The 26744-nt window shown below is 44.0% G+C and overlaps 1 protein-coding gene across 1 annotated transcript in view; it reads left to right on the top strand.

Moving 5' to 3' along the window:
* LOC115478675 (organic solute transporter subunit alpha-like) overlaps positions 1–26744 on the top strand; it is a 49306-nt gene that overhangs the window by 21577 nt on the left and 985 nt on the right. Inside the window, exons 4-7 of the mRNA XM_030216179.1 lie at positions 7741–7814; positions 13583–13741; positions 20684–20795; positions 25389–25535. Of these exons, the coding sequence (XP_030072039.1) occupies positions 7741–7814; positions 13583–13741; positions 20684–20795; positions 25389–25535 (492 nt within the window). The remainder of the gene's footprint in view (positions 1–7740; positions 7815–13582; positions 13742–20683; positions 20796–25388; positions 25536–26744) is intronic.

The following is a 26744-nucleotide window of genomic DNA, read 5'->3' as shown; positions in this document are numbered from 1 at the left end:
AAAAAAAGGCCACATTTTTTCTCTTAAGTTTTAAAGGAAAGATTCAGTCTGTCTCTCTCTCCCCCCACACAGCAGACAGAAGGCTAAGAAAATGGCTGAGGGAAGAAATTCACCATTGTTCTATTCTCTCAAGGTGCCTAGATTAACTGAGTTTAATTATCAGCAGTGGGAACTAAGATTCATATGTCTCCTTCGAGCAAAAGGATTAGATATATGCTTAGACCAAGACAGAACAGCTGAAAATATGGCTGAATGGGACAATGCAAACTATTATGTGAAGTGCATGCTTTTGGAAGCTCTCTCAGAGAAACAAGCCATATTAGTGGAGGGAAAAGATACACCAAAGGACATTTTATATAAACTGAGAACTATGTATGCAACTACATATGCAAAGCAGCAACCAATTTGGTTGGCAGAGTTGAATGAAACCAAATTAAGGGATAAAAGTAAATGTAATGATCACATTATGCATCTTATGTCTTCATTTCAAAAGCTAGAACTTTCTGGAATTCCCATGTGTGATGCATTGAAAAGAGCATTTCTTTTTACCTCACTATCAAAGAAGTTTGATGTTTTTAGGTCTGTAAATGAGGCCATTGAAGGGCAATCTTTTGAACAGGCAACATCAAAACTAAGGCAGGAATGCATAATAAATGATTCTGAGGAGATGTGTTCTCAAAGCAAGTCAGAGAGAAATGAAACAAATTTCTTGGCAAAGAACAGAGGAAGGCGGAGCTATGGGAAAACTCCACCCAAGGGCAAGCTGATTTGCTACTCATGTGGAAAGGAGGGACATGTATCTAAATGGTGTAAGGAAACACAAAACACTCCCTCTAGCTCACCTAAGCCAATGGAACTAAAGAATTTTCAAACCAGGAAATGTATGAAGGACAAAGATAAACACAAGGGCTTTCTAATGGCAGAAAAATCTTTGACTATGGTAAATAATAATTCAAATGAAAGTACTTGGATTTTGGATTCAGGGAGCACATGCCATTTAACCAATTGTAAGAATTTCTTTCAGGAAATGTGTCCAGAGGAAGGTATTCTTAAAACTGCAAACGCAGGGACTGCTAAGATCCAAGCAAAAGGTATTGGATTCTTAAAATGCAAAGTGTCTAATGAAGTTAAAGAAATTCCTGTAAGTGATGTCTTGTATATTCCCCAAGCAGTTTGCAATATGCTTAGTGTATCTACATTAGATAAGAAGGGATTTGTGATTCATTTTGAAAACAGTAAGTGCACAATCTCTAAAAATGATGAAGTGTATGCTGAAGCTTTTATGCATAATGATGTTTATAAACTGAGCATTTCAGGTGAAGCCTCACATATGGCGCAAGTAAGGAAGGATGCTGGTAAAATGGAGAAATGCATAGACTGTGTTACTCAAAAAGGTGTGAGACCCTCATTTCCTGCATACACAGGAAATAGGAGTAATAAAGTGCTGGACTTAATACACAGTGACTTATGTGGACCGTTTAATATCCCATCATTGGGAAATAACAGATTTGTGCTAATATTCTTGGATGATTTCTCTAGATATTGTGTGGCCTATTTGCTGAAAGAGAAAAGTCAAGTCACAGACATGCTGAAGAAATACGTAGCCATGGTGAGCAATAAATTTGAAAGAAAACCAAAGGTTCTTCAGACCGACAATGGTGGTGAGTTCACTTCACAAAGCATGCGCACATTTCTAGAACAAGAAGGCATTCAACATATCACAACAGTAGCTTATACACCAGAGCAAAATTCTGTTGCAGAGAGAAAATTTAGGTCACTTGTGGAAATGACCAGATGTATGCTGTCAGATAGCAATCTCCCTAAAAGACTATGGGGGGAAGCCATTCTCACAGCAGTGTACCTACAAAACAGAATGCCAACTAAAGGCGCTGAGCGCACACCACATGAGACATGGCATGGTAGGAAGCCAAACCTGTCACACATAAGAACATTTGGAAGTACAGCATATGCTCATGTACCAAAACAAAGAAGGCATAAGCTGGATTCCACAACAGAAAGGGGCATTTTAGTTGGCTATACTCCAGGACACAAAGGATATAGAATTTTGAATCTGAAAACTGGCATTGTTGGCATAAGACATGTTACATATTTTGATGAAAACAAAAGGGTTGATAAAGGCTGGATTATCCCAGATGAGCCTTATCATCCAGAATATGAAAATAGAACCATAATAGACATGCCAGTGTATATAAATGCCATACCAAGGCAGATGTCTGAAAGCAACTCATCTGTATCTAACGAGGAACAGGCAGAGGAAGCAGACACAGAAAGGATCATTGAAGAAGACAGTACAGTTGGAGAAGGGGAATCAATTGGAGAAGAACTCTCAGATTTAGAGGATGCGGAAAGGTCAGACCAACCTGTAGTCAGACGCTCATCCAGGGAAAACAAAGGTGTTCCACCCCCAAGACTGTCTTACCTAACAAAGTCAGCAGAAGCTCAAGAGCCCTTAACATGGGATGAGATTGAGAAAATGCCAGCAGAAGAAGCTGCTGAATGGCATAAAGCTGCACAAGAAGAAATTGATGCATTGGATAAAAATAATACTTGGATTCTTACAAAATTACCTCCTGGCAAGAAAGCTATAGGATGCAAATGGGTATTCAAGTTAAAAAGGAATGCACAAGGAAAAGTGGAAAGGTATAAAGCCAGATTAGTGGCAAAGGGATATCTTCAAAAATATGGAGAAGATTTTGATGAAGTGTTTGCACCTGTAGTGAAACACACGACAATCAGAACACTTCTGAGCATTGCAGTCTCAAAAGGCATGCAAGTCAAACACATTGATGTGAAAACAGCGTTTCTTCATGGAGAAATAACTGAAGACTTGTACATGGAACAGCCAACAGGTTTCATAAATACAAAACAAAGACAGCTAGTGTGTAAATTAAACAAAGGTCTTTATGGATTAAAGCAAAGTGCAAAATGTTGGAATGAAAAATTGCATGAAATATTGACAAATTTAGGATTTAAGCAAGGTGAAGCAGATAAATGCTTGTACACTAGGTGCACAAATGGACAATATGCATACATTTTAGCTTTTGTTGATGATCTGCTCATTGCAAGCAAAAGTGAGCAAGAGTACAAGGACATTGTAAAATGTTTAAACCACAATGTTGAGATAAAAGAACTTGGTAATGTGTCATACTATCTTGGTATAGAAATTGAGAAACAAAATGATGGTTCTTATCTTCTAAGCCAGAAGCAGAAAATAAATGAGCTTATTGAAAGTTTAGGTATGCAAGATGCCCAAGTTGTAAGCACTCCCATGATCACTGATTTTCTGAAGGATGAAACAGTAAGAGAACCTTTACCAGATAACATCCAATATAGATCAGCCATAGGTAAACTTTTATATCTAGCTACCACATACAGGGCTGATATAGCAAATGCAGTAGGAATTTTGAGCAGAAGGGTCAGCTCACCTACCAAATCAGATTGGACTGCAGTTAAAAGGATGGTAAGGTATTTAAAGGGTACCATTGATTGTAAATTAAAGATTTCAGCCAATAGTAATCCAAAACTAATATGTTACTGTGATTCAGATTGGGCAGGGGATCATTCTGATTATAAATCCACAAGTGGATATGTGTTTATGTATGGAAATGTACAAATTTCATGGGCCAGTCATAAACAAAGTATTGTGAGTTTGTCTTCTACAGAAGCTGAATATGTGGCCGCATCGGAAGCGTGCAGAGAACTGATGTGGATTGAAAAACTTTTGCTGGATTTTGGAATAGCTGAAAAGAGACCAATCCAGATAATGGAAGATAATCAGAGCTGCATCCGACTGTCACAGAATGACAAGGTTCAGTCACGCACCAAGCACATCGCAACGAAATACCACAACGTGCGAGAGTTGGCGAAAGAAGGGGTCATCAGTCTACACTATTGTCACACCAGTGAGATGACAGCTGACATCATGACCAAACCGTTACCCAGAGAACATTTTGTGAATCTGCGTATAAAGCTTGGACTTTGTATGAATAAATAATTGCATGACAGTTATGCATGAGAAGGGGTTTGTTGGAATGTAATTGTATTTTGCATGCATTGCCTGTCACCTATTATTTCTCTGTGATTACTCTGTGACCTCTGATGTGAATTACTTAGAGAGGTCACACAGCTATGCAACTTCCTGTGGGGGTTAGATGCAGCAGACACAGCAGATGCAGCACATGGAGCACATGGAGCACATGGAGCTCATGATCTCTCCTAACCTGAGAGGATCTATGGTGGTGTGAGCATCCATTACCATCTAAGCACATGGAAGGAGCTGATAATACAAATGTATAATAATATGTATATATAAGCCTGTCTGATTATAATCTAACTGCAAACTGTGAGTAAACAGATGTTTTGTTACTTCAACTTTAAAGTGACTCAGCAGTGAATTATTCAGGGGTGAATGAGAGAGAGATGAAGAAAGAAATTAACATTTCTAAAGCTGAAGCTGTGTGTACTAAAATCTGCTAATTATTTACTACAAATAATCCAACACCAACCACCAGCCCCGCCTCCCACCACCGGCTCTGGCACAGACCGTATAAGTCTGCCCAGCACTATCCCCGCCTCCCAACCACCAGCCCCGCCTCCCACCACCGGCTCACTTACATATCTAAAATAATGTCTTGTCTCCCAATTTTACTGTTTTGGCTCTCTTTTCCTCCATTTGTATCTGTGCTTTCCTGACAGCTTTTCCAGCTTCTCTTAGCTTTTACAGGTATTTTTGCCTGTCTTTCCTCTTTCTAAGATCTCTTGAAGGCTAACCTTCTTTCCCTTACCTTTTCAGCTAGTACATTAGAGAACCAAAGCAGCCTTCTTTTCCACATATTTTTATGCATATTTTGTCGCCTTTAAAATAGCTACTTTCCGTTTTGCCCACTTCTGTTCCCATCCAACTAACAATCTTCCTTGAGATATTCCCCCATCTTGACAAAGTGACGTCTTTTGAAATCTAGAACCTTGAACCTTGAATAAGCTCTCTCTTCCTGTGCCATAATATTGACCCACACCATCCGGTATCACTAGATGCCAAATGATCACCCCCTCCCCCCAATATTGGAAATACTCTCCCCGTTTGTAAGCACCAGGTCCAGAATAGCTCCATCCCGCTTGGGCTCCAGTACCAATTGCTGGAACATTTCTTCCGGTAGCGAATCCAAGGTCCCCTTGCTTCTAGTTGACCCTGCTGCAGGGACGCCTCAATCAACATCCAGCATATTAAAATCACCTATTAATAGTACTTCCCCTTTCATAGCTATCTGTCCGTTTCTTCTGACTGTGAAGGAGGCCTGTATATCACACCACTTTTTTTTTTAGACAGAGTTCGACTCAGCTGTTTACAACAAACATATACCAATCAGCAGGTCTCCCTTCCACTCTTTGGCCCAGGTCAACCCTGCTTAGCGGGAATGCTTCAATGCGGGCTCCTGTTTCCTCTGGCACCTGCTGCCTCTCAGCTCCTGCCTCACACATCCGTGTCTCCCTCAGTTTAGGCGCTCCCTGAGGTTGCACTTAAGTGGTATTCCAACAAAGGACCAGCAACTCCCATCATTTCATAAAAAGGAAATTTGATTTTATTTTCCACAGCTCAGTTATCACCATTTCCACAGCGCTTGATACTGCCTCATCTCAAGTCATTGACATTTGTTCACATTCACAATGCCCAATTGAGGTTCATCTCAAACCTTGCTGAATATCGTTCATTACACTTTAATGCCACCTTATCCCTCTTCAGGTAGCTACCAGTTGTCCTGCTGATCAAAAGTTCATTCCAACATACAGTTTTACTTTCCTGCTCCTTTAATGCTCTGGGTTACTCACTGCCACAGATTCTTTCCCAGCTGCCTCAATTCTCTCCTTCCAATTTTAATCAGTTGAGGAAATACAGCAGCCAGTAAACCCTTCACCTTAACACCGGAAGCCTGGGCGAATGCAGACACCTCCATACTCTCCTCCTTACTCCTTTCTGCCTCCTCCATTTTATCCCATGCTATCTCTTCCTCCTCCACCCAGGGCTCTCTCAGCTGCTCCTCATCCCCCTGATTGGAAACCATCTCCCAATCCTGCCCCTCCCCCTCCACTTCCTGTGAGTCCTGTATTGGGTCAGGTGCATTGTGGGGATGGTAGTCCCTAGCCTTACTCCTCATTCTAATCAATCTCTTACCCACCAGGGGGTGAGCTTCTCACCTATAAGGGATGTGTGCCTGCCTCTTTAGCTCCTTCCTGGGCTGCTCTCGCTTTCCTCGAGGTCGTCCTCTCAGCAACCCCTTACAATACCTAGAGTTACTGTCATGTGCTAACGTCATTAATTTGTGTCAATAACTTGGTCTTATTCCATAAAATAGGAGCTATGGTAAAATAACACTCGTTAATGGCATTAGGGCACATACAGTGCCGATAGTCTCTTTCTCCCTGTCTTTTGTAGTCCAGTGAGGAGGAATTGGAGGGGTAAGGCTGGAATCAGAGACACTTCTTTCAACAACAAAAAAAAACCCTACAAAAAGTGGCATAAATCTGCCAAACCAATTTTCAGACGTTTTTCTATGAAGTCCATCAGAAGAGCGTTCAAATCACAAGGGGGCATGTCAGGGGCGTGTTAAAGGTGGGATCTGGGCGTTCCTAACCCTTGGATGTTTTTCAGCCATAATGGAACAAAACAAAACCACCCAGGACTAAAACTAAGGCATTTTGTGCTAGACCTGTTTTTATAATGAATAAGGCACAAAAGGGAGTCCTAAATGACCAGATGACCACTTTAGGGATTCAGGGGTGACCCTCCCAATACCTCCCCCAGTGGTCACTGACCACCCCCCAAAAATGTGAATAAAAATATGACTTCCCAGCCTCAATGACAGCCTCATATGTTAGAGCCAGGTCTATGAGGGCAGCATGCAGGTCCCTGGAGTAGTTTAGTGGTCAGTGCAGTGCTCCGTGGCGTGGGGGACTCTGGTCCCTATCTCCCTCTACCTGTCACATTTGTGGAGGAAACTGTGAGCCTTCCAAAACTCACCAGAAACCCACTGTACCCACATATAGGTGCCCCCTTCACCCATAAGGGCTATTGTAGTGGTGTAAAGTTGTAAGCAGGGGGTTTTGGGGGGCTCAGCAGACAAGATAAGGGAGCAATGGTGAGATGTGTACCTGGGAACATGTTTTTTGAAGTCCACTGCAGTGATCCCTAAGGTGCCCCATTTATCTCCTGGGATGTCTGGGAGACCAGTCTTCTAAAAATGTTGGCCCCTCCTACAACCCAATGGCTTGAGTTTCTACATTTTTCACTTGGACTTTTTTTTTTTATGGACCCAAAAAAAAAAAGTCCAGAGCACAAAACCTTTTTAGAAAAAGTATTTTCAAAAACAAAAGATAGACATTTTTCTTTTTGGAAAATAAACTTCTTTCTTATTCAGATTTTGGACGTTTTGTGCAAGACGTCTAAAGTCAGACTTGGACGTCATATCGAAAACGCCCCTCCACGTTCCATAGACAGCAGAATGGGTTGGGACACTGGGGCTAAGGCCCTACCAATTTATTCCCAACATAGCATCACCAACTAGAGATCTGGGGAGGGAGGAGGGAGAGGCTGAAGCTTGGTTTATTTGGTCCCTACAACCAAAGAGGTGTTCCACTGCCCCTGCCTTTGGTGGAGAAAGGCCCTTTGTGAAGTTTCTCCTCCTGAGAAAACTCTAACCATCTGTTCCTTTCTTCCTTTCCCAGGTCGTCTCTGTTTTCTGCTGCTTTGGGCTGTGGTTCCCTCGATCCATGATGTTTGTGGATATGTTCGTTGCTACGTAAGTAACAGTACCAGATCATGTTGTGTCTAATTCTGCAAGCAAGGACGCACAAAGCATCATATTGAGGGCCTGGGCTTGGGTGATGAAGATTGTGAAAACCATGAGATGGGGATTTTCTGTATGATCTGTAGTATTTCTGTAATTTATCACGAGTTTCCGGTTCCCCATGACTTTTACCCAGTTTCTGCTTGTTCAGTGGCACCGGAGGCCCTACGAGAATCTGTAGGTCAAAAGATCATCATGTGCTCAGAGAGCTTTAATAATGTAAATTATAATGTAATTATAACCCTAGGGTGATATTCAAAATCCCTTGAGTGATACCCGCAGAAGTGCTTTTTACTGTAATTTTCAAAAATTTTCAACTTTTTCAAGGTTACACTCTTGATACAGAAAGTGTTATAACAGTTTAGAATTTCTAGGTAAATAAGGTAACATAGTAACATATAGTAACATAGTAGATGACGGCAGAAAAAAGACCTGCACGGTCCATCCAGTCTGCCCAACAAGATAACTCAAATGTGCTACTTTTTGTGTATACCTTACCTTGATTTGTACCTGTGCTCTTCAGGGCACAGACTGTACAAGTCTGCTCAGCACTATCCCCGCCTCCCAACCACCAGCCCCGCCTCCCACCACCGGCTCTGGCACAGACCGTATAAGTCTGCTCAGCACTATCCCCGCCTCCCAACCACCAGCCCCGCCTCCCACCACCGGCTCTGGCACAGACCGTATAAGTCTGCCCATTACTATCCCCGCCTCCCAACCATCAGCCACGCCTCTCACCACCGGCTCTGGCACAGACCATATAAGTCTGCTCAGCACTATCCTCACCTCCCAACCACCAGCCCCACCTCCCAACCACCGGCTCTGGCACAGACCGTACAAGTCTGTCCAGCACTATCCCCGCCTCCCAACCACCAGTCCCGCTTCCCACCACCGGCTCTGGCACAGACCGTATAAGTCTGCCCAGCACTATCCCCACCTCCCAACCACTGGCTCTGGCACAGACCGTATAAGTCTGCCCAGCTCTATCCTTGCCTACCAACCACCGGCTCTGGCACAGACCATACAAGTCTGCCCAGCACTATCCCCGCCTCCCAACCACCAGTCCCGCTTCCCACCACCGGCTCTGGCACAGACTGTATAAGTCTGCCCAGCATTATCCCCGCCTCCCAACCACCAGCCCCGCCTCTCGATCTTGACTAAGCTCCTGAGGATCCATTCCTTCGGCAGAGGATTCCTTTATGCTTATCCCACGCATGTTTGAATTCCGTTACCGTTTTCATCTCCACCACTTCCCTCGGGAGGGCATTCCAAGCATCCACCACTCTCTCCGTGAAAAAATACTTCCTGACATTCTTCTTGAGTCTGCCCCCCTTCAATCTCATTTCATGTCCTCTCGTTCTACCACCTTCCCATCTCCGGAAAAGATTCGTTTGCGGATTAATACCTTTCAAATATTTGAACGTCTGTATCATATCACCCCTGTATAGGTAGTTTATAACACTCAAGTCCAACATAATATGGATCCAAGTTACATTATACAGGAAATACAAAGAAAAAAAAATTAAAGGTTTATTCAGCACCTAGCTAGGACAAAATAAATTAGAAACTTAAACTCCTTCCGTTCTTTTAGAAGATATGAAAGATGTCAATTGAGAAGGATCCAGGAAAACGTATTTAGAGGATTTATAACGAATAACGCATTTACAAGGAAACCTCCCAGTTGGAGAATAGCAGGTTTCAGCAACAAAAATTGTCTTCGTCTTTTCTTTTGAAATATCAGGAAACATATTTATACATAATCCCAGAAAGAGTTTATCTCTATTCTTAAAAAAATAAACGAAAGAGCCATTGCTTGTCAGGATTTAAGACCACTGTTGCTATCAGAGTAGCTGCTTGCACTTGCTCAGTTTCAGAAGATTCTAGAAATGTTAACAAATCTAAAGATTCTGTTTTATCCCCTTGGGGAGTCGCTTTTTACTTTTAAAATGTGCAGTTTTTCTCTGTAGAAGTCGATATGTAGCTAAACTTTATCGTCATCAGCAGATCAGGAACCAGGGGCATCTAGTGGCAGGGCCAAAAGTTATACAAGTAGTGAAACTATTAAAACACGATCTGGATAACTTTATCTGTGTAAGTGAACTGCAAAAATCACAGTCCTAACGTTAAACTGAAAACGTAAGTTTAACACTGCATATTCAGTAATCCAACTTATGCATATAGGCTGGTTTAAACTCCACTTAAAAGGTATCCAGATAACTTATCTGGATATTTATGTACGTGAATATCGTCTTCCTGCCTCACCCCCTCCCCCTGTGCATTTTTACATCCTGTATAATAATTCTCAACTCCAACAGGATGTGCCTGGGACCGTGCCTGCTGGAAGTGGTCTGCTAGGCAGGCACGCACTGACCTCAGTGACATCAGTGACAGACAATTTGGCAAAGCAAAACAATCTGAGAGCTGGCCATTAGGACACAGGGTTGATAGGAGAGTTTTAAAAGACTGAAGGAAACGAAAGTGTTCGGGGGGGGGGGGGGGGGGGGGGGGGACGGACAAGTTCTGAATGAATGAAAGAAATGAAAATTTACGAGAGGAACACAATCTGAATGCCGGGCATTTGTACACAGGGTAGATAGGACAATTTTTAAAAAAAATGAAGGATGTGAAAGTATTACATCTTGGGGGAGGGGTGAGGAGGAAAGCGGTGGGGTATCCGGATACTGGGCGTTAGGGCCACGGGGGTACATAGACTTTTGAAAGCCTTAAGGAACCCAAAGTGTGGGAAGGAGGAGGAAAAGGAGGTGATGGAACGGAGTGAGGGGCATTACGAACAGGGGAGGGGGCCCTGTCACACACTCTCATTCTCACACACACACACTGTCACACAGACAGTCTCACTCTGTCACACACCCGCACATTCACTCTGGCTCTCTCTCTCAAACATACACACTCCCAGGAAAACCTTGCTAGCGCCCGTTTCATTCGTTCCAGAAACGGGCCTTTTTTACTAGTATTTACATAAACACGCTTTTAAAATGTCTCTTTTACAAATGATTATTTTGAAGAGAGATGTTGTAAGAAAAAGGATGTCTATAATCACAGTATTGTTCTTTTTGCTAGGATTTTGAGTTTGTGCTGCACTAAAGCTCCTTCAGTTTATCCTATCTTGGTTTTCTCTGCAAGTTAGCTACAAAAATGGGGATCTTTAACACATTTATCATTATATTCCCTGTTCAAACTGATTTTAATGCATCTAATTTTTTTCTGATTCTTGATGGTATATTTATATGTTTTGCAATCATTAATGGCCCTATTTCCTTGGTGAGATACAACTTCACAGAGTTGAGCTCGAACCAATTGTGTTCACCAGAACACGCTCACTGGTGACATGTGAAGCCCCGTTTTACATAGAACGTAGAAACTGGAACTGAGACATCCAGGGCGGTACACAGGGCTGGACCCCAAGTTTTAATGAGAGCTCAGGCTCTACACACCAATTCTGCCTGGTCATAGATTCTGTGACTGGTTGCAGGGGGCCTGGCTATTGTGGGGTGGGGTCTCTCAGTGATCACCTGAAGGGTGGCCTGGCATTTGAGTACCGGCACCTTTTTTTGCTAGAATAAATGCACTGGCAGTACATGTCAATGTCTGACAGTATTTGAGAAAAGGATCTACTGATGTGGAGCCTTTTTTTAAATACACTCAGGATGGACGTGTGTTATATTGGCTACTTGTGATGGGAGCATCTATTTAGGTGTCTAAAACATCAATGGCAGCAATTCGGCAACTTAAGATGTCTACATGTTGATATTTACACGTGTGTGTTGGTATTTCAAAAGCTAGACATGTAACTACCAGCACACGGGCGACTGTGTTCACCATTTTGGAAATTTACATGCCTATCTGCTTCCAATTATGCAGAGAACTTGAAATTATTTGGCACAATCGAATTTTGGGTGGAAAAAGTAAGGGGAATTAAGGGGACAACCTCCCTTAACCGATATTCAGCGGGGGATAACTGGCTAGTTGAATATCTGTGATTGGTGACCGGCGGATAACCGGTTATATCATGCCATAGAACTGGCTATCTGCCGATTTTGAAACTGGGTTTGGCAGGTCATGTTTGGCCACATCAAACCCTGGCATATCTTTGGCTAGTTTAAAGATCACCGGCTATATCTGAATATTGACATAGCCAGTTATACTCGGCTGAAAACCCCCTGGATATTCAATGCTGGTCACTGGAAAAAGCCCGGCATTGAATATCCGGGTTCAGAGTGGACTGCGGGAAACAGTTGGGCTATCTGCCACTGTCTGGGAGTAGACATTCCTGGGGAGTAGTTTGAAGTGTGTGGAGGGAAGCTTGCGTATATTTTATAAAATGTGCATGAATACGCATAGTGCATGCATGTACACACGCATGCACACACACATATACACATATTTACATCTTCAGAGCAGTATTTATTCATTATTACATTTATATCCCACATTTTCCCACTGATCGCAGGCTCAAAGTGGCTTACAAAGTCTGTAGTGCAAGCGACAGTACAAGAAAATCAATTATACAAATTGAGAATAAGATATAAAATATCAATTTAAGCATCAAAAGGCAAGTGATAGTGACAGGTAAATATTGTCCTTGGATCTGAATGTATAGTAATAGTTAATTCAAGTTAGGTTAAACCTGGGGAATAAGCCTTCTTAAACAATACTGATTTCAATCATTTTCGGAAATTTAGGTCGTTCTGTGTAGATTTTACTTCTTTGGGTAGAGCATTCCATAATTGAGTGCCTAGATATGTAAAGTTGGTGGCATAAATTGATTTGTACTTGAGGCCACTACAGTCTGGGTATAAGACAGTGCATCAGCAGGGGCTGCCCGACCTGAAGCGGGGGCCTCAGGCGGCACTCTTCCGGGAGCAGCAGCTCCCCCTTCCTTCCTCCACCCCGTTCCCCGAGTTTACCTTCTTTTTACATTTTTTTAAAAGTTGGTGGCAGCAGGCGATTCCCATACGCTGCCCTGCCACCGGCACCCACCTCTTCTCTTTATTGCTGCTTATTTCACTACTACTACTACTACCTAACATTTCTAGAGCGCTACTAGGGTTACGCAGCGCTGTACAAAATAAACAAAAAGGACGGTCCCTGCTCAAATGAGCTTACAATCTAAAGAACGAAATGTCAAGTTGGGGCAGTCTAGCTTTCCTGGGTAGAGGTGTAGAGGTTAGTTGCCGAAAGCGACATTGAAGAGGTGGGCTTTAAGCAGAGATTTGAAGATGGGGAGGGAGGGGGCCTGACGTATGGGCTCGGGGAGTTTGTTCCATGCGTGGGTTGAGGCGAGGCAGAAAGGGCGGAGCTTGGAGTTGGCGGTGTTGGCTCCTCAGAGGCGGCCACAGTAGAGAAGAGGGCAGGGCCGCGTATGGAAATCGCTACTGCCGTCTTTTGGAAAATGGAGAAAAAAAAGGTAAACTCGGGGAACGGGGTGGAGGAAGGAAGAGGGGAGGTGCCAGAACGTGGGGCGGGGCCAGGATCTCAGTCCTGCCTCAGGCAGCATCTTGCCTTGGGCCGTCCCTGTTCATCGGTATTTGTGTGGTATCAGAGCTGAATCCGGGAACCTGTTTTGTAAAGGACACATCAGCACCTACGTTGGGTTTTTAAAACAGACTCCTGTTTGGACTTCTCACCTAGACGCCCTGTCTGTCCTGTTCCGTGTTCCTCATTCAGATATTCTCTCTCTCTTTTGTTTCTTTTTTTAGCTATTTCTCCTTTCACTTCTATCTGATACTGATGGTGATGATCCAGGGCTTTGGTGGAAAAGAAGCACTGGTGAAAACCCTACAAAACAAGGCCATGGTGATCAGTACTGGTCCCTGCTGTTGCTGTTGCCCCTGCTTACCTCGCATGAAAATGACCATGTAAGAGCTTATGAATTTCATTGTCCTAAACAGGGGGAAATCTATGTCTAAAATGAGTGCAAGAAGGTTTAGAGATAGACATGATAAGAACATAAGTGTTGCCCAATGGGATAGGCCAAAGTCCATCGAGCCCAGTATCCCATTTCCAACAGTGGCCAATTCACAAGCACCTGGCAGGATCCCAAAAGAGTAAAACGGATTTTATGCTGCCTATCCTAGAAATAAGCAGTGGATTTTCCCAAGTCCGTCTTAATAATGGCTTATGGAGTTTGCTAAAACAAACAAAAAAGTGGGCACAAAACCAGGAGTCCCAGAGACTGGATCACAGTAAAGCTAAAACCAAATTATATTAATTAGTATATTTGACTCGACACAACCGTTGTGTTTCGGCCAAAGGGCCTGCATCAGGAGTCTAAATACTAAGGTAGACAGCTAATGATGATCCAGAATAAGAAATACTGGCGAATAGTCTATAAATGGTCTTAAAAAAGACCTTTGTATTGAATTGTGGAACGAATCACTTGCGTGAAGAGTTCAGCAGAAAATTTGAAGAAACAGCTGACGGCAAATGACAGCCCTTATAAAAGGAAAGAAGAAAAAAATAGTGGGAAAAACGGTTAAGATACGTAACCGTTTTTCCCGCTATTTTTTTCTTCTCTCCTTTTATAAGGGCTGTCATTTGTCGTCAGCTGTTTCTTCAAATTTTCTGCTGAACTCTTCATCATTAGCTGTCTACCTTAGTATTTAGACTCCTGATGCAGGCCCTTTGGCCGAAACACAACGGTTGTGTCGAGTCAAATATACTAATTAATATAATTTGGTTTTAGCTTTACTGTGATCCAGTCTCTGGGACTCCTGGTTTTGTGCCCACTTTTTTGTTTGTTTTACAAAGTATCCGTGGGTCTTCTTTGAGTTCTCCACGCTTTGTGGATTCTCTGTTGTTATGGAGTTTGCTTACAGGAAAGTATCCAAGCCTTTTTTTAAAACCCTGCTAAGCTAACCACTTTTGCCACATTCTCTGGCAACAAATTCCAGAGTTTAATTACACATTCAGTGAAGAAATATTTTCTCAAATTTGTTTTGAATTTACTATTTTGTAGCTTCATTGTGTGCACCCTCTGGTAACAAATTCCACAGTTTAATTACATGTAGTATGACGAAATAGTTTCTCCAGTTCATGTTAAATTTACTACTTGCATGCCCCCTAGTCCTAGTATTTTTGGAAATGGTAAACAAGCAATTTAAGTCTACGTGTTCCACTCCACTCAGTATTTTATAGACCTCAATCATATCTCCCCCTCAGCCATGGGACACAGGGATACAGATTGTTTTGGATATAAGTCTCAGAAATTTTGCTGGCTGTGGGAATTATGGCAAAACTTGGTAGCCTGAGTGTGGGCTAAAGTACTCACCTTGTATGAAAGAAAGTTGAATATGACAGCCCATTAGCAGAAGTGATGGAGTTCGCCACTGTAACAGATTCAGGGCACACTTGGGACAGATATGGAGGGCAGTGGTATGTACGGGTTGAGAGATCAAGTAAAAGGCATGTTGGTGGGGTGGATGAGGCAGCATTGGGTTGCTTGTATATGGGAATTTATGTGCTAATTGACCCAGAGTAGAAACTGGATGGAGCATTTCTGTTTTTATCTGCCATCATCTTCTGAGCGATTACAGCATGGCTCTCGCTAGTGACATTAGGGTCCACAGTAACATGGAGCAGCAGAGTGTTGATAACAGTCCATCGTAGAACAGTTTGCTATTAGCACTGCCAGCTCTGCTATTTAAATTGGAAGAGAAACTTTGGGAGTCACACCCAGTAGCAGTACACCTATGATGTGGCTGGCAGGCATTCTTCCCAAGCCCCACCAGCCGAAAACTCCCAACAACTGTCCCTCCTGCATACCTTGTAAATAGATCTTCACCTGTAGCAAGTAGCGACTGATACATACTGCTCACACCAGCCCCACAGCCTTCCCTCTGACGTAGCCCCGCCTATGAGGAACAGGAAGTTGCATCAGAGGGAAGGCTGTGGGGCCGGCATGAGCAGTGTGTATTAGTTGCTGCTTGCTGCCGGTGAAATTCTATTTAAAGGGTATGCGGGGGCGGGGGGATATTTGAGAGACCATATGACATGTAGGCAAGAGAGGGAGAGACCTAATCACTTGTGGGACAAGGCGGAGTTCTTCTGCCCACCCATCTTGGGCCCAGGCCCACCCAAAATTAGGTGTCTGGCTAAGCCCCTGATCCACACCATGATTCTAGTGCAGATTTCCAACTTCTAAAGGAGGCTAATTTCAATGGTCTGTTCCCAGATGTTTTTAGATAGCATCTGAGAATCAGGTGATCCCATACATGTGCTGATTCACTAACACTTTCTCCTATTCTGTATTTGTGGAGAAAAAAAATCTTGGGGGGTGCTTTTACAAATCAGGCGGTAAGTCCAGTGCAGGCTTAGCACTCACTAAAAAGGAAGTAGCACCGGGCTACTCCCAGCGCACTGCCATATCTGCTGCTACAAAAATATTTTCATTTTTGTAGCGTCAGTGTGTACCCGGCGGTAAACGGGCAGTGCCATGCATTGCCTGGATACCGCTAGGTTAACGCGGGAGCCCTTAGCGGCACCTCAATGAGTGGCGGTAAGGCCCCCCCCCAACAAAAAATGGACGCACGGCAAGTGCTTCATGTGTCGCACGAGCATTTCCTCAAGAAAAGAAAGACCTACATTTTACCTGCCGCAGTAAAAGGGGGCCTTGGTGGGCATCAAAAAACACGTGCTGAACCCAGCGCAGACCCCCTTTTGCCGCAGCTTGGTAAAAGGGGCCCTTAGAAGTTTACAGATGAGTTCAGAAAATCCAGCTCCAGGTTATACCACAGGTGCTCAACAAGCAAGATTATTACTAGACTAAGCATCATCTTGGGCATTATAGTACAATAGAGCCCAAAGACCCCCGTTTGCATTTTCTCTTCATAAGAGATACAGTACATGGATAAGGCTTGTAGGAAGGACAGGATGGCCTGCACTGAAAATGGGCTGTACTGCGAGAGGACTGTTTCAGCACCTTCATCAGCAAAGGGGCTAGGTGGGCACCTTACAAAACGGCCAGTTTATTGAGTCATGAGATCAAATACCTGCAAAAAGTAGTATAAGTAAACCGCTTTGACTGTATCTACAGAAAGGCAGAATTATCAAGTATGGAATAAACAAACTTCATGGACTCATCGTCAACAACTCAAGCCTTAATAAACCGGTTAGTCTTCAGGTGGACATTATAAAGGAAAGGGAAATGGGACTTGATATACCGCCTTTCTGAGGTTTTTGCAACTACATTCAAAGTGGTTTACATATATTCAGGTACTTATTTTGTACCAGGGGCAATGGCGGGTTAAGTGACTTGCCCAGAGTCACAAGGAGCTGCAGTGGGAATTGAACTCAGTTCCCCAGGGTCAAAGTCCACTGCACTAACCACTAGGCTACGCCTCAACTCATTCCACCAATAAGAGCCAACCTCATCAGTGATGTCACAATGGCTTGATTGCCCGATACTTGGCTCACTTCTTATATTGTGATGTCATAAGGGAAAGGGAAATGGGACTTGATATACCGCCTTTCTGAGGTTTTTGCAACTACATTCAAAGTGGTTTACATATATTCAGGTACTTATTTTGTACCAGGGGCAATGGAGGCTTAAGTGACTTGCCCAGAGTCACAAGGAGCTGCAGTGGGAATTGAACTCAGTTCCCCAGCATCAGAGTCCGCTGCACCGAAAAATGTCCTGTGCTGGCGTACACACGCGTATTGGACACGCGCAGGTCCATTTTTCAGCGAGCCTGCAAAAAATGCCTTTTTTTTGGCTGAAAATGATTTTGCTGCACGTCCATTTTGGACCTGAGACCTTACCGACACCTATTAACGCGTTAACTGGGTAGTAATGGTCTACACGCTTACAATGCCGATTACCACCTGGTTGGCGCTGTGTGCCGGAAAATTTCCAGCGTGCTTATTGGACACATGTAAAAAATGAGATTATCACCCAGGCCACGCAGTAGCCGGGCGGTAGTTCAAAATGGACAAGTGTAGGACACGTGTACGTGGCTTAGTAAAAGGGCCCCTGTTTTTGGGTTGTTTAGATTTGTAGTTATGGCTACTTTTACTGAGCTAGTTGGCTAGGTAGAGTAAGATATGGTGAGTTGTCTTATCCTGCTGTTTTTGAGAAAAGAGCTAGAGGTTTATCACCCTTTAACTGATTTTAAGCCTTCGCTGGAAACTATTGATATTGTATTGACTAATGCAAGATCCATTAGAAATAAAATAGCTGTTTTATTTGATTTTATTAAGGAGAAATATCCAGATATTATATGTACCACCAAACCATGACTTGTAAGAGAGGAGGCAGTGGTAGTTAACAATTATGTTTTCTTCGGTATACAGCCTTTTCACAGTCACATGAGGAGAAGGGAGGAGGGAGGCAATGGTAATTGCTAAGGATGTTTAATTTCTTAATAAAGCTTGTACTTGTCATGCTGGTGAGGAAAAGTGAGCCTTTGGGCCACTGCCGAGGAGCAAATCACCCAAACAGGAGTCAAGGCAGACCACAGACAGACGGGCACAGGCCGGACTGGAGCAGCTGGACTGGAACAGAAGCACTAAGCAAAAGCAAGAGAATAGTCCATGAATCAAGCAGAGTCTTACCGGCAGGCAGCAAAGCAGAAGGGAAACCAGGAACCCAACAGAGTCTATAGGCTGGCAGCAATCAGTAGTAAACCAGGAATCGAACGGGGTCTTGGGCAGGCAGCAATCAGAAAAATAAACCAGGAAGCAAGCAGAGTCTTGGGCAGGCAGCAGACAGTAGAACAAACCGGGAAACAAGCAGAGTCTTGGGCAGGCAGCAGATAGTAGAATAAACCAGGAAACAAGCAGAGTCTAAGACAGGCAAAGAAAGCTTTCAGGGCAGGAACCACAACAGACCAACAAGGACAAGAACATAACTGAAGACCTCTGTTGCCAAGGCAAAGCCTGAGAATTCCCAGGTACTTAATAAAGGCAACATACAAGGGAGTTCACCAGGTAAGGGTGCTGCTAAGTTCCAAAAATCCCAAGACAGTCTCGAAGGCTAGAAGATCCAGACCGGACCGGCATGACTTCTGGAACATGAGAAACAGGACACAGACAGTCCATCGCAGCCACCAGGTCTGACCACCAGGTGGCGAGATGAATGAGAGCATGAAACATGGGCACAACCGTGACAGTACTGCATTGGAAGGAATTGAATTCCTTGTACTAAATTCTTCTATCATGAATATAATTCTCTGTTTTGCAGCCCCAGGTGTGTTACATAGCAATTATTTCCCTTGGGTTGAATTTTCAGCAGCTTTAAATTGTTCAAGTTCCAAAATGATTGTTTTGGGAAATTTTAATTTGCACGTAGACACTAATAGTTAATCATTTTTTTGTTACATCTGCCATATTAGGTTGGAAACAAATAGTTGAAGTTGCAACTCATAAGGGCAGTGCTATTTTAGATTTGCTTTTTATTGATAAGAATCTATCTTGTGATTTTGTTTGAGATAAAAGTTATCTCACCAGGCTCATGGTCTGATCACATGGAGATAAAATTTCAATTAAGATTGGAGAGTGAGAGATTAAATCCTAAAGCTCCAAATTTTTGGTACAACACTTTAGTTTCTTCTTTGGAGGAAATTGTGCTTTTGAAAGCCGCATGGCTAAATGGATGAACTGTCTAACCTGCCGACACAAATCAGAAGATGGGCGTCCTTCTCCCAGGGTCGTCCAAATCGTTATAATCGAAAACCAGTTTTGGACATCCCCAACTGCTTTCTGTCGCAGGGATGGCCAAAGTTCAAGGGGGCGTATCTGAGGCGTAGCGAAGGCAGGACTTGGGCGTGCCTAACACATGGACGTCCTCGACCCATAATGGAAAAAAAAGGGCGTCCCTGACGAGCACTTGGACGACTTTACCTGGTCCTGTTTTTCTTATGACCAAGGCATCAAAAAGGTGGCCGAAATGACCAGATGACCTCTGGAGAGAATCAGGGATGACCTCCCCTTACTCCCCCAGTGGTCACTAACCCCCTCACACCCTCAAAAAACATAGATTGTGTATTTGTTTCTGTTTTCATTTGAAAGTGCATAGTTCTATTTTGGCCTTTTTTTTTGCCTATGTTTATGGCTGTGACTCACTTGCTTCTGTAATGTTTCTCAAAACTCAATAAAGACTTCTACAAATTAAAAAAAAAACATCTTTAAAAATATTTTTTGCCAGCCTCAGATGTCATACTGAGGTCCATGACAGCAGTATGCAGGTCCCTGGAGCAGTTTTAGTGGGTGCAGTGCACTTCAGGCAGGCGGACCCAGGCCCATCCCCCTCCCTACCTGTTACATTTGTGGAGGAAACAGCGAGCCCTCCAAAACCCACCAGAAACCCACTGTACCCACATCTAGGTGCCCCCCTTCACCCATAAGGTCTATGGTAATGGTGTACAGTTGTGGGTACTGGGTTTTGGGGGGCTCAGCACACAAGGTAAGGGAACTATGTACCTGGGAGCAATTTATGAAGTTGGTGTCCTGGCATGTCAGGGGGACCAGTGCACTACGAATGCTGGCTTCTCCCATGACCAAAGGGCTTGCATTTGGTCGTTTCTGAGATGGGCGTCCTCGGTTTCCATTATGGCCGAAAACCGGGGACAACCATCTCTAAGGACGACCATCTCAGAGGTTGACCTAAATTTTGAGATTTGGGCGTCCCTGACCGTATTATCGAAATGAAAGATGGACATCCATCTTGTTTTGATAATATGGGTTTCCCCGCCCCTCCATTGGGACGTTTTGCGAGGACGTCCTCTACAAAATTTGGGTGTCTCTTTCGATTATGTCCCTCCACGTTACTATTTGTGTACATAATTCATTTTTACTGTTTGCAGGCGAAAGTTGAATATATTTATCCTTGGAGTTTGCCAGCTCGTTTTTCTGAAGCCAGTGTTTACCTTTATCGGCATAATGTTGTGGTCAGATGGGTCCTTTGATGTAGAAGATGTGAGTATGGAAGCTTTTCTTTGGGATGAATTTTCAAACAGTGGCTCGGCACTTCAGTTAGACAGGTACTTATGTTTTCAACCGAAAATGTGCTTAAATGTAGCAAGATTCTAGAATCCCAAAGCATAGCAAGATTCTGTACAGAATCTCAAACACTAGCAAAGATTTTGGAATCCTACAGACTACTACTACTTATCATTTCTATAGCGCTACTAGACGTATGCAGCAGTTCCTGCTCGACAGAGCTTACAATCTAATACTACTACTACTACTACTATTTAGCATTTCTATAGCGCTACAAAGTGTATGCAGCACTGCACAAACATAGAAGAAAGACATTCCCTGCTCAAAGAGCTTACAATCTAGTAGACAAAAAATAAAGCAAACAAATCAATTAATGTGTAGAGGAAAGAGGAGAGGAGGGTAGGTGGAGGCGAGTAGATACAAGTGGTTACAAGTCAAAAGCAATGTTAAAGAGGTGGGCTTTCAGTTTAGATTTAAAGGTGGCCAAGGATGGGGCAAGACGTAGGGGCTCAGGAAGTCTATTCCAGGCATAGGGCGCAGCGAGACAGAAGGAGCGAAGTCTGGAGTTGGCAGTAGCGGAGAAGGGAACAGATAAGAAGGATTTATCCAGGGAACGGAGTGCACGGGAAGGGGTGTAGGGAAGGACGAGTGTGGAGAGATACTGGGGAGCAGCAGAGTGAGTACATTTATAGGTTAGTAGAAGAAGTTTGAACAGGATGCAAAAACGGATAGGGAGCCAGTGAAGGGTCTTGAGGAGAGGGGTAGTATGAGTAAAGCGACCCTGGCGGAAGACAAGACGGGCAACAGAGTTTTGAACCGACTGGAGAGGGGAGAGGTGACTAAGTGGGAGGCCAGCAAGAAGCAGATTGCAGTAGCCCAAACGAGAGGTGACAAGGGTGTGGATGAGGGTTTTGGTAGAGTGCTCGGAAAGAAAGGGGCGGATTTTACGGATGTTGTAAAGAAAGAAACGACAGGTCTTGGCGATCTGCTGGATATGAGCAGAGAAGGAGAGAGAAGAGTCAAACAGGATAAACAGGACAAATAAGGGATAAGGACAAAGAGTAGCAAGGTTCCGTGTGGAATCCCAAAGAGTAGCTCGCCTTTCACCACTGCTGCCGCCGGGACCCCGGTAAGATGACTTTTAAGTTATGGGCGGCATGCAGGAAGGCGAGGGGCAGGCGAAGGACTGTTGTGGGAGTGGGAGAAGAGATTGGGCAGCGGGCTGGCTCCTGGGGAACTTCCGGTTCCGGCGGGGAAATATTAGGGGTGCTCGAGCACCCACAGCACCTACGGAGTCGGCGCCAATGCTCTTATCTGTACCCTTCTCCTCCACTGCTAACTCCAGACTCCGTTCCTTTTATCTTGCTGCACCATATGCCTGGAATAGACTTCCTGAGCCGGTACGTCAAGCTCCATCTCTGGTCGTCTTCAAATTTAGACTAAAAGCCCACTTTTTGTGAGGCTGCTTTTAACTCCTAACCCCTATTCAGTTGTTCAGTACCCATGTTTTATTTATGGTATTTATTTGTTACATTTGTATCCCACATGTCCCCACATATTTGTAGCCTCAATGTGGCTTACAAAGTTCCGGAGAGGTGAGTACAGACTCCGGCGGACAAATACACTGTAGAAGTACAATTAATTAGATTTGGTGTGGATTGTCCCATGCAGTTTGCAAGAATGGGATCATGTGGAAAGGGATTGAGTGTTGTCCGTTTCTTAGTTTAATTGTTGTGTTTCATTATTCGATGTTTATGTCAGTTCTGCAGGGTAAGCCTTTCTGAAAAAGTGAGTCTTTAGGTTTTTTTTTTCGGAAGTTTAGATGATTATTCATGGTTTTCAGTAATTCTCTTATCCCTTATTTGTCCTGTTTGTCTGTCTTGATTTAGATTGTAAGCTCTGTCAAGCAGGGACCGTCTCATATGTTCAGTGTACAGCACTGTGTACGTCTAGTGGTGCTATAGAAACGATAAGTTGATTAGGGACCGTCTCATAGTAGTAGTAGAAGCTCAAGGATTGGTATCATCTCTCAAAAAAAAGTGACTAAAATCTCCAGATAAAAAAAAGAGGTTTTAATGAATTCTGTTAAAGCAAATTGGTTGCCGGTTCAGACTAGAGTCTCCTTTAAAGCCTGTACAACTATTTTTAAGATATTGCACGAAATAGCACCACAATACATGCTGCCCTTGATAGTTTTTCCTAATCTTAGTAATGTAAGGCGGCTGAGACACTTTGGTGTTACATCTACCGTCCTCCAGGGCTGCCGAGAGACTAAGCCGGGCCCAGGGCAAGGCCGGCCGCCTCTACCACTGTCGCCTCCCTCTCAGGCCGCCGGCACCACAGTCCCAAGTCTCCACCCGCCCAACCCCCAGCCCCGTCGACAGCCCCCTCCGTCTGCCACCGGGCCCCCCGCATTCAGATCGGCAGCGCCTCACCTCCATGTGAAAGCGGAAGATCACCCCCCTTCGGGATTTCCCTCACTGTGTCCCGCCCTCGTCTGATGTAACTTCCTGTTTCCGCGAGGGCGGGACACAGGGAGGACCCAAAGGGAGGCGATCTGTCGCTTTCACACAGAGGTGAGGCGCCGCCGATTGAATGCAGGGGGCCCGGTGGCGGATGGAGGGGGGCTGTCGACGGAGCTGAGGGCAGGCAGGTGAGACCGGGGACTGCAGCACCGGCGGCCTGGGAGCAGGAGAAGGAGAGAGACCCTGGCGCCGGGCCCCCCTTGGAGGTCCGGGCCTGGGGAATTTTGTCCTCCCTGCCCCCTCCTCTCGGTGGCCCTGCCCTCCTCTGAAGTCATGAGTCCGTAAGCAATCTGAAAAAGTTAAGTTTGAACTTCTGTAACTATTTTAATTTTTCATGTAAAAGGATGGGTTTTGGACTGTTGTATTACAAATTCTAATCTAATCTAAAATAAATACTTCTATACCGCAAACACCTTATACATTTCTATGTGGTTTACATAGAAGAGAAACCAGGCATACCTTGTACAGTACAATTCAGAATATCTAGTTACACAATTAAAATGGAGTGGCCTAGTGGTTAGGGTGGTGGACTTTGGTCCTGAGGAACTGAGTTTGATTCCCACTTCAGGCACAGGCAAATCCTTGTGACTCTGAGCAACTCACTTAACCCTCCATTGCCCCATGTAAGCCGCATTGAGCCTGCCATGAGTGGGAAAGTGCAGGGTACAAATGTAACAAAAATAAAATAGATACTATTGGAGATTCTACATGGAATGTTGCTACTATTGGACATTCTACATGGAATGTTGCTATTCACTAGCAACATTCCATTTAGAAGCCTGCGTGGCCACGTTGGTGATCTGCAAGGGCCGACTTCTACATGGAATGTTGCTAGTGGAATAGCACATTCCATGTAGAATCTCAAATAGTAGCAACAGTGGAGGAGTGGCCTAGTGGTTAGGGTGGTGGACTTTGGTCTTGGGGAACTGAGTTCGATTCCCACTTCAGGCACAGGCAGCTCCTTGTGACTCTGGGCAAGTCACTTAACCCTCCATTGCCCCATGTAAGCCGCATTGAGCCTGCCATGAGTGGGAAAGCGCAGGGTACAAATGTAATAAAAAGTAAATAGATACTATTGGAGATTCTACATGGAATGTTGCTACTATTGGACATTCTACATGGAATGTTGCTATTCCACTAGCAACATTCCATTTAGAAGCCTGCGTGGCCACGTTGGTGATCTGCAAGGGCCGACTTCTACATGGAATGTTGCTAGTGGAATAGCAACATTCCATGTAGAATCTCAAATAGTAGCAACAGTGGAGGAGTGGCCTAGTGGTTAGGGTGGTGGACTTTGGTCTTGGGGAACTGAGTTCGATTCCCACTTCAGGCACAGGCAGCTCCTTGTGACTCTGGGCAAGTCACTTAACCCTCCATTGCCCCATGTAAGCCGCATTGAGCCTGCCATGAGTGGGAAAGCGCGGGGTACAAATGTAACAAAAAAAAAAATGTAAACTAAATCATAATCCTTACTATAAAAACTTCTCAAACAGCCATGTTTTCAATGATTTCTGAAATAAAATAAGGCTATTAGAATATGCAATCATGAAAGGAAGCTCATTCCATAATTCAGTACCCGAAAAGGAGAAATGAAAAGCTGGGAGGTTGCCACCTGAGTCCTTGGAAATGTTGCTTGCAACCAAAGCCGTGGTTGAGCATTTGTGAATTTTGAAGGGGCAGCTGGAGATAAGCTGGGAGCAATAGTCAATGAGACGTTACTATTGGATATGATGTGATGAACATTGCAACATCAAGATTTTTAGTGTTTTAGTGGACAAGAGAGTCAGCAGCTAACAGCACTGGGCTAAGTGTTCACTTCAGATATTGTGGTGCACTATGACAGCAAAAGAGAAATGATTATAATCACTCTTAAATGTCTTTTACTGGAGACACTATGTGAGTGATTTATTATTTCAAGCGAGTGCTTTAGTATTGGTCCATAGGGTTATTGCAGGTGTTAAGAGTCCAGTATACAAGGAACTATTTGTTTATTGGTTTTCGTTATAAGCGGTGTCATAAATAAGTCCTCTGGCTTTTCCTACAGACTTCTCTGACAAGTTCCTCTCTCTGGATAGGCGTCTTCCTTGGAGTATCCATGACCTTCGCTCTGTGGCCCATTGGGATCCTTTATCAGGAAGCAAGAGTACATTTAGCAGAGCAAAACATAAAAACCAAATTTTCTGCTTTCCAGGTAATGTTGTTTATGGTGGTAATGGATAGATGTTTTTTTGCAAAATGTTACTGGTGAATGTCAAGCTAAGATAACCAGTATTGTATATTAGGCTTTGCGTTATTTATCAGCACAATAGTCTGAACTGGTTAAATTAGGCAAGATAGAAAGAAGTAAGACTAAAGAAATTATGATCATTTTTTTCTCTCTAGAAAATATATTTATCTGGTTAACCTAGGTGGCAAGTGGTTTATTAAAAGTTGACCACAATGTACATTCAACAGTATCAAGTGTACAAATAGTTGGACTTAGGGGCGTAGCTAGACTTCGGTGGGAGGGGGGTCCACAGCCTAAGGTGAGAGGGCACATTTTAGCCCCCCCGGCGCCCCTCCCCCGTCCCTTTCGACCTCCCCCTCCCGCCACCGACAACCCTCCCCTGCCACCGCCAGGTACCTTTGCTGAATAGCTATAAGAACATGTCACTTCTGGTTCCCACCTACACAGCAACAGGGGGTGGGTCTCGGTGGCAATGTGCAGCGTGCCTGAGCATGAGGCTCCACAGTGAGATCGCTGTTTACCCGGCTAACAGACATCATTGCGGTAGAATCATGGTACAGCTGAGAGGAAGGTTTGAGTGGAGGTGGCTGACCACAGGGAGGTGGCGAGAGGTGAAGATCATGGTGGACCATCTGTAGGATTGGGGAAAGGAATGAAGGAAAGATCATACTGGACCACGTAGGAGGGGAAGGAAGGAGTGGCCAGTATTCAGACTAGTGCCAGACTAACTCAGTGCATAAAGTTAGGACAGCCTTTTGATGTCCTAACTTTATGAGCTTACTTAGCTGGTGAGCAGACTATCATCCAAACTCCGCCCATAACCTAACCAGTTAGGGAATGGCTGGTAAGCAGTGCTATATAACCAGGCAGGACAGCAAGCCTCTGAATATCTACTCCTAAGAGTTGAACTGGGCATGGGATAAACATAAAATAATCCTCAGTTGCTGAAAGTGGATAGAGAAAACATGACCTAGCAACTGATTCAACAGGTTAAGAGGGTATTGGGGGAAACACAGCCTAAGTTACTAAAGGCAGGGAAAGTAGAAAGAACAGAGGTTAAATGAAAGCTTAGTAATCTCTGTGGTGACACCAGCATTCATGTGGTTGATAGTAGGCTGCAGGTTCTGTAATGAACAAAGTCTTTCCATAAATACAGGCATTCAGAAGGCTACA

This window comes from Microcaecilia unicolor, chromosome 10 (genome assembly GCF_901765095.1).
Source record: "Microcaecilia unicolor chromosome 10, aMicUni1.1, whole genome shotgun sequence".
NCBI lineage: Eukaryota > Metazoa > Chordata > Amphibia > Gymnophiona > Siphonopidae > Microcaecilia > Microcaecilia unicolor.
The sequence above is the reverse complement of the archived record's forward strand: the minus strand, read 5'-3'. Positions and strand labels throughout refer to the sequence as shown.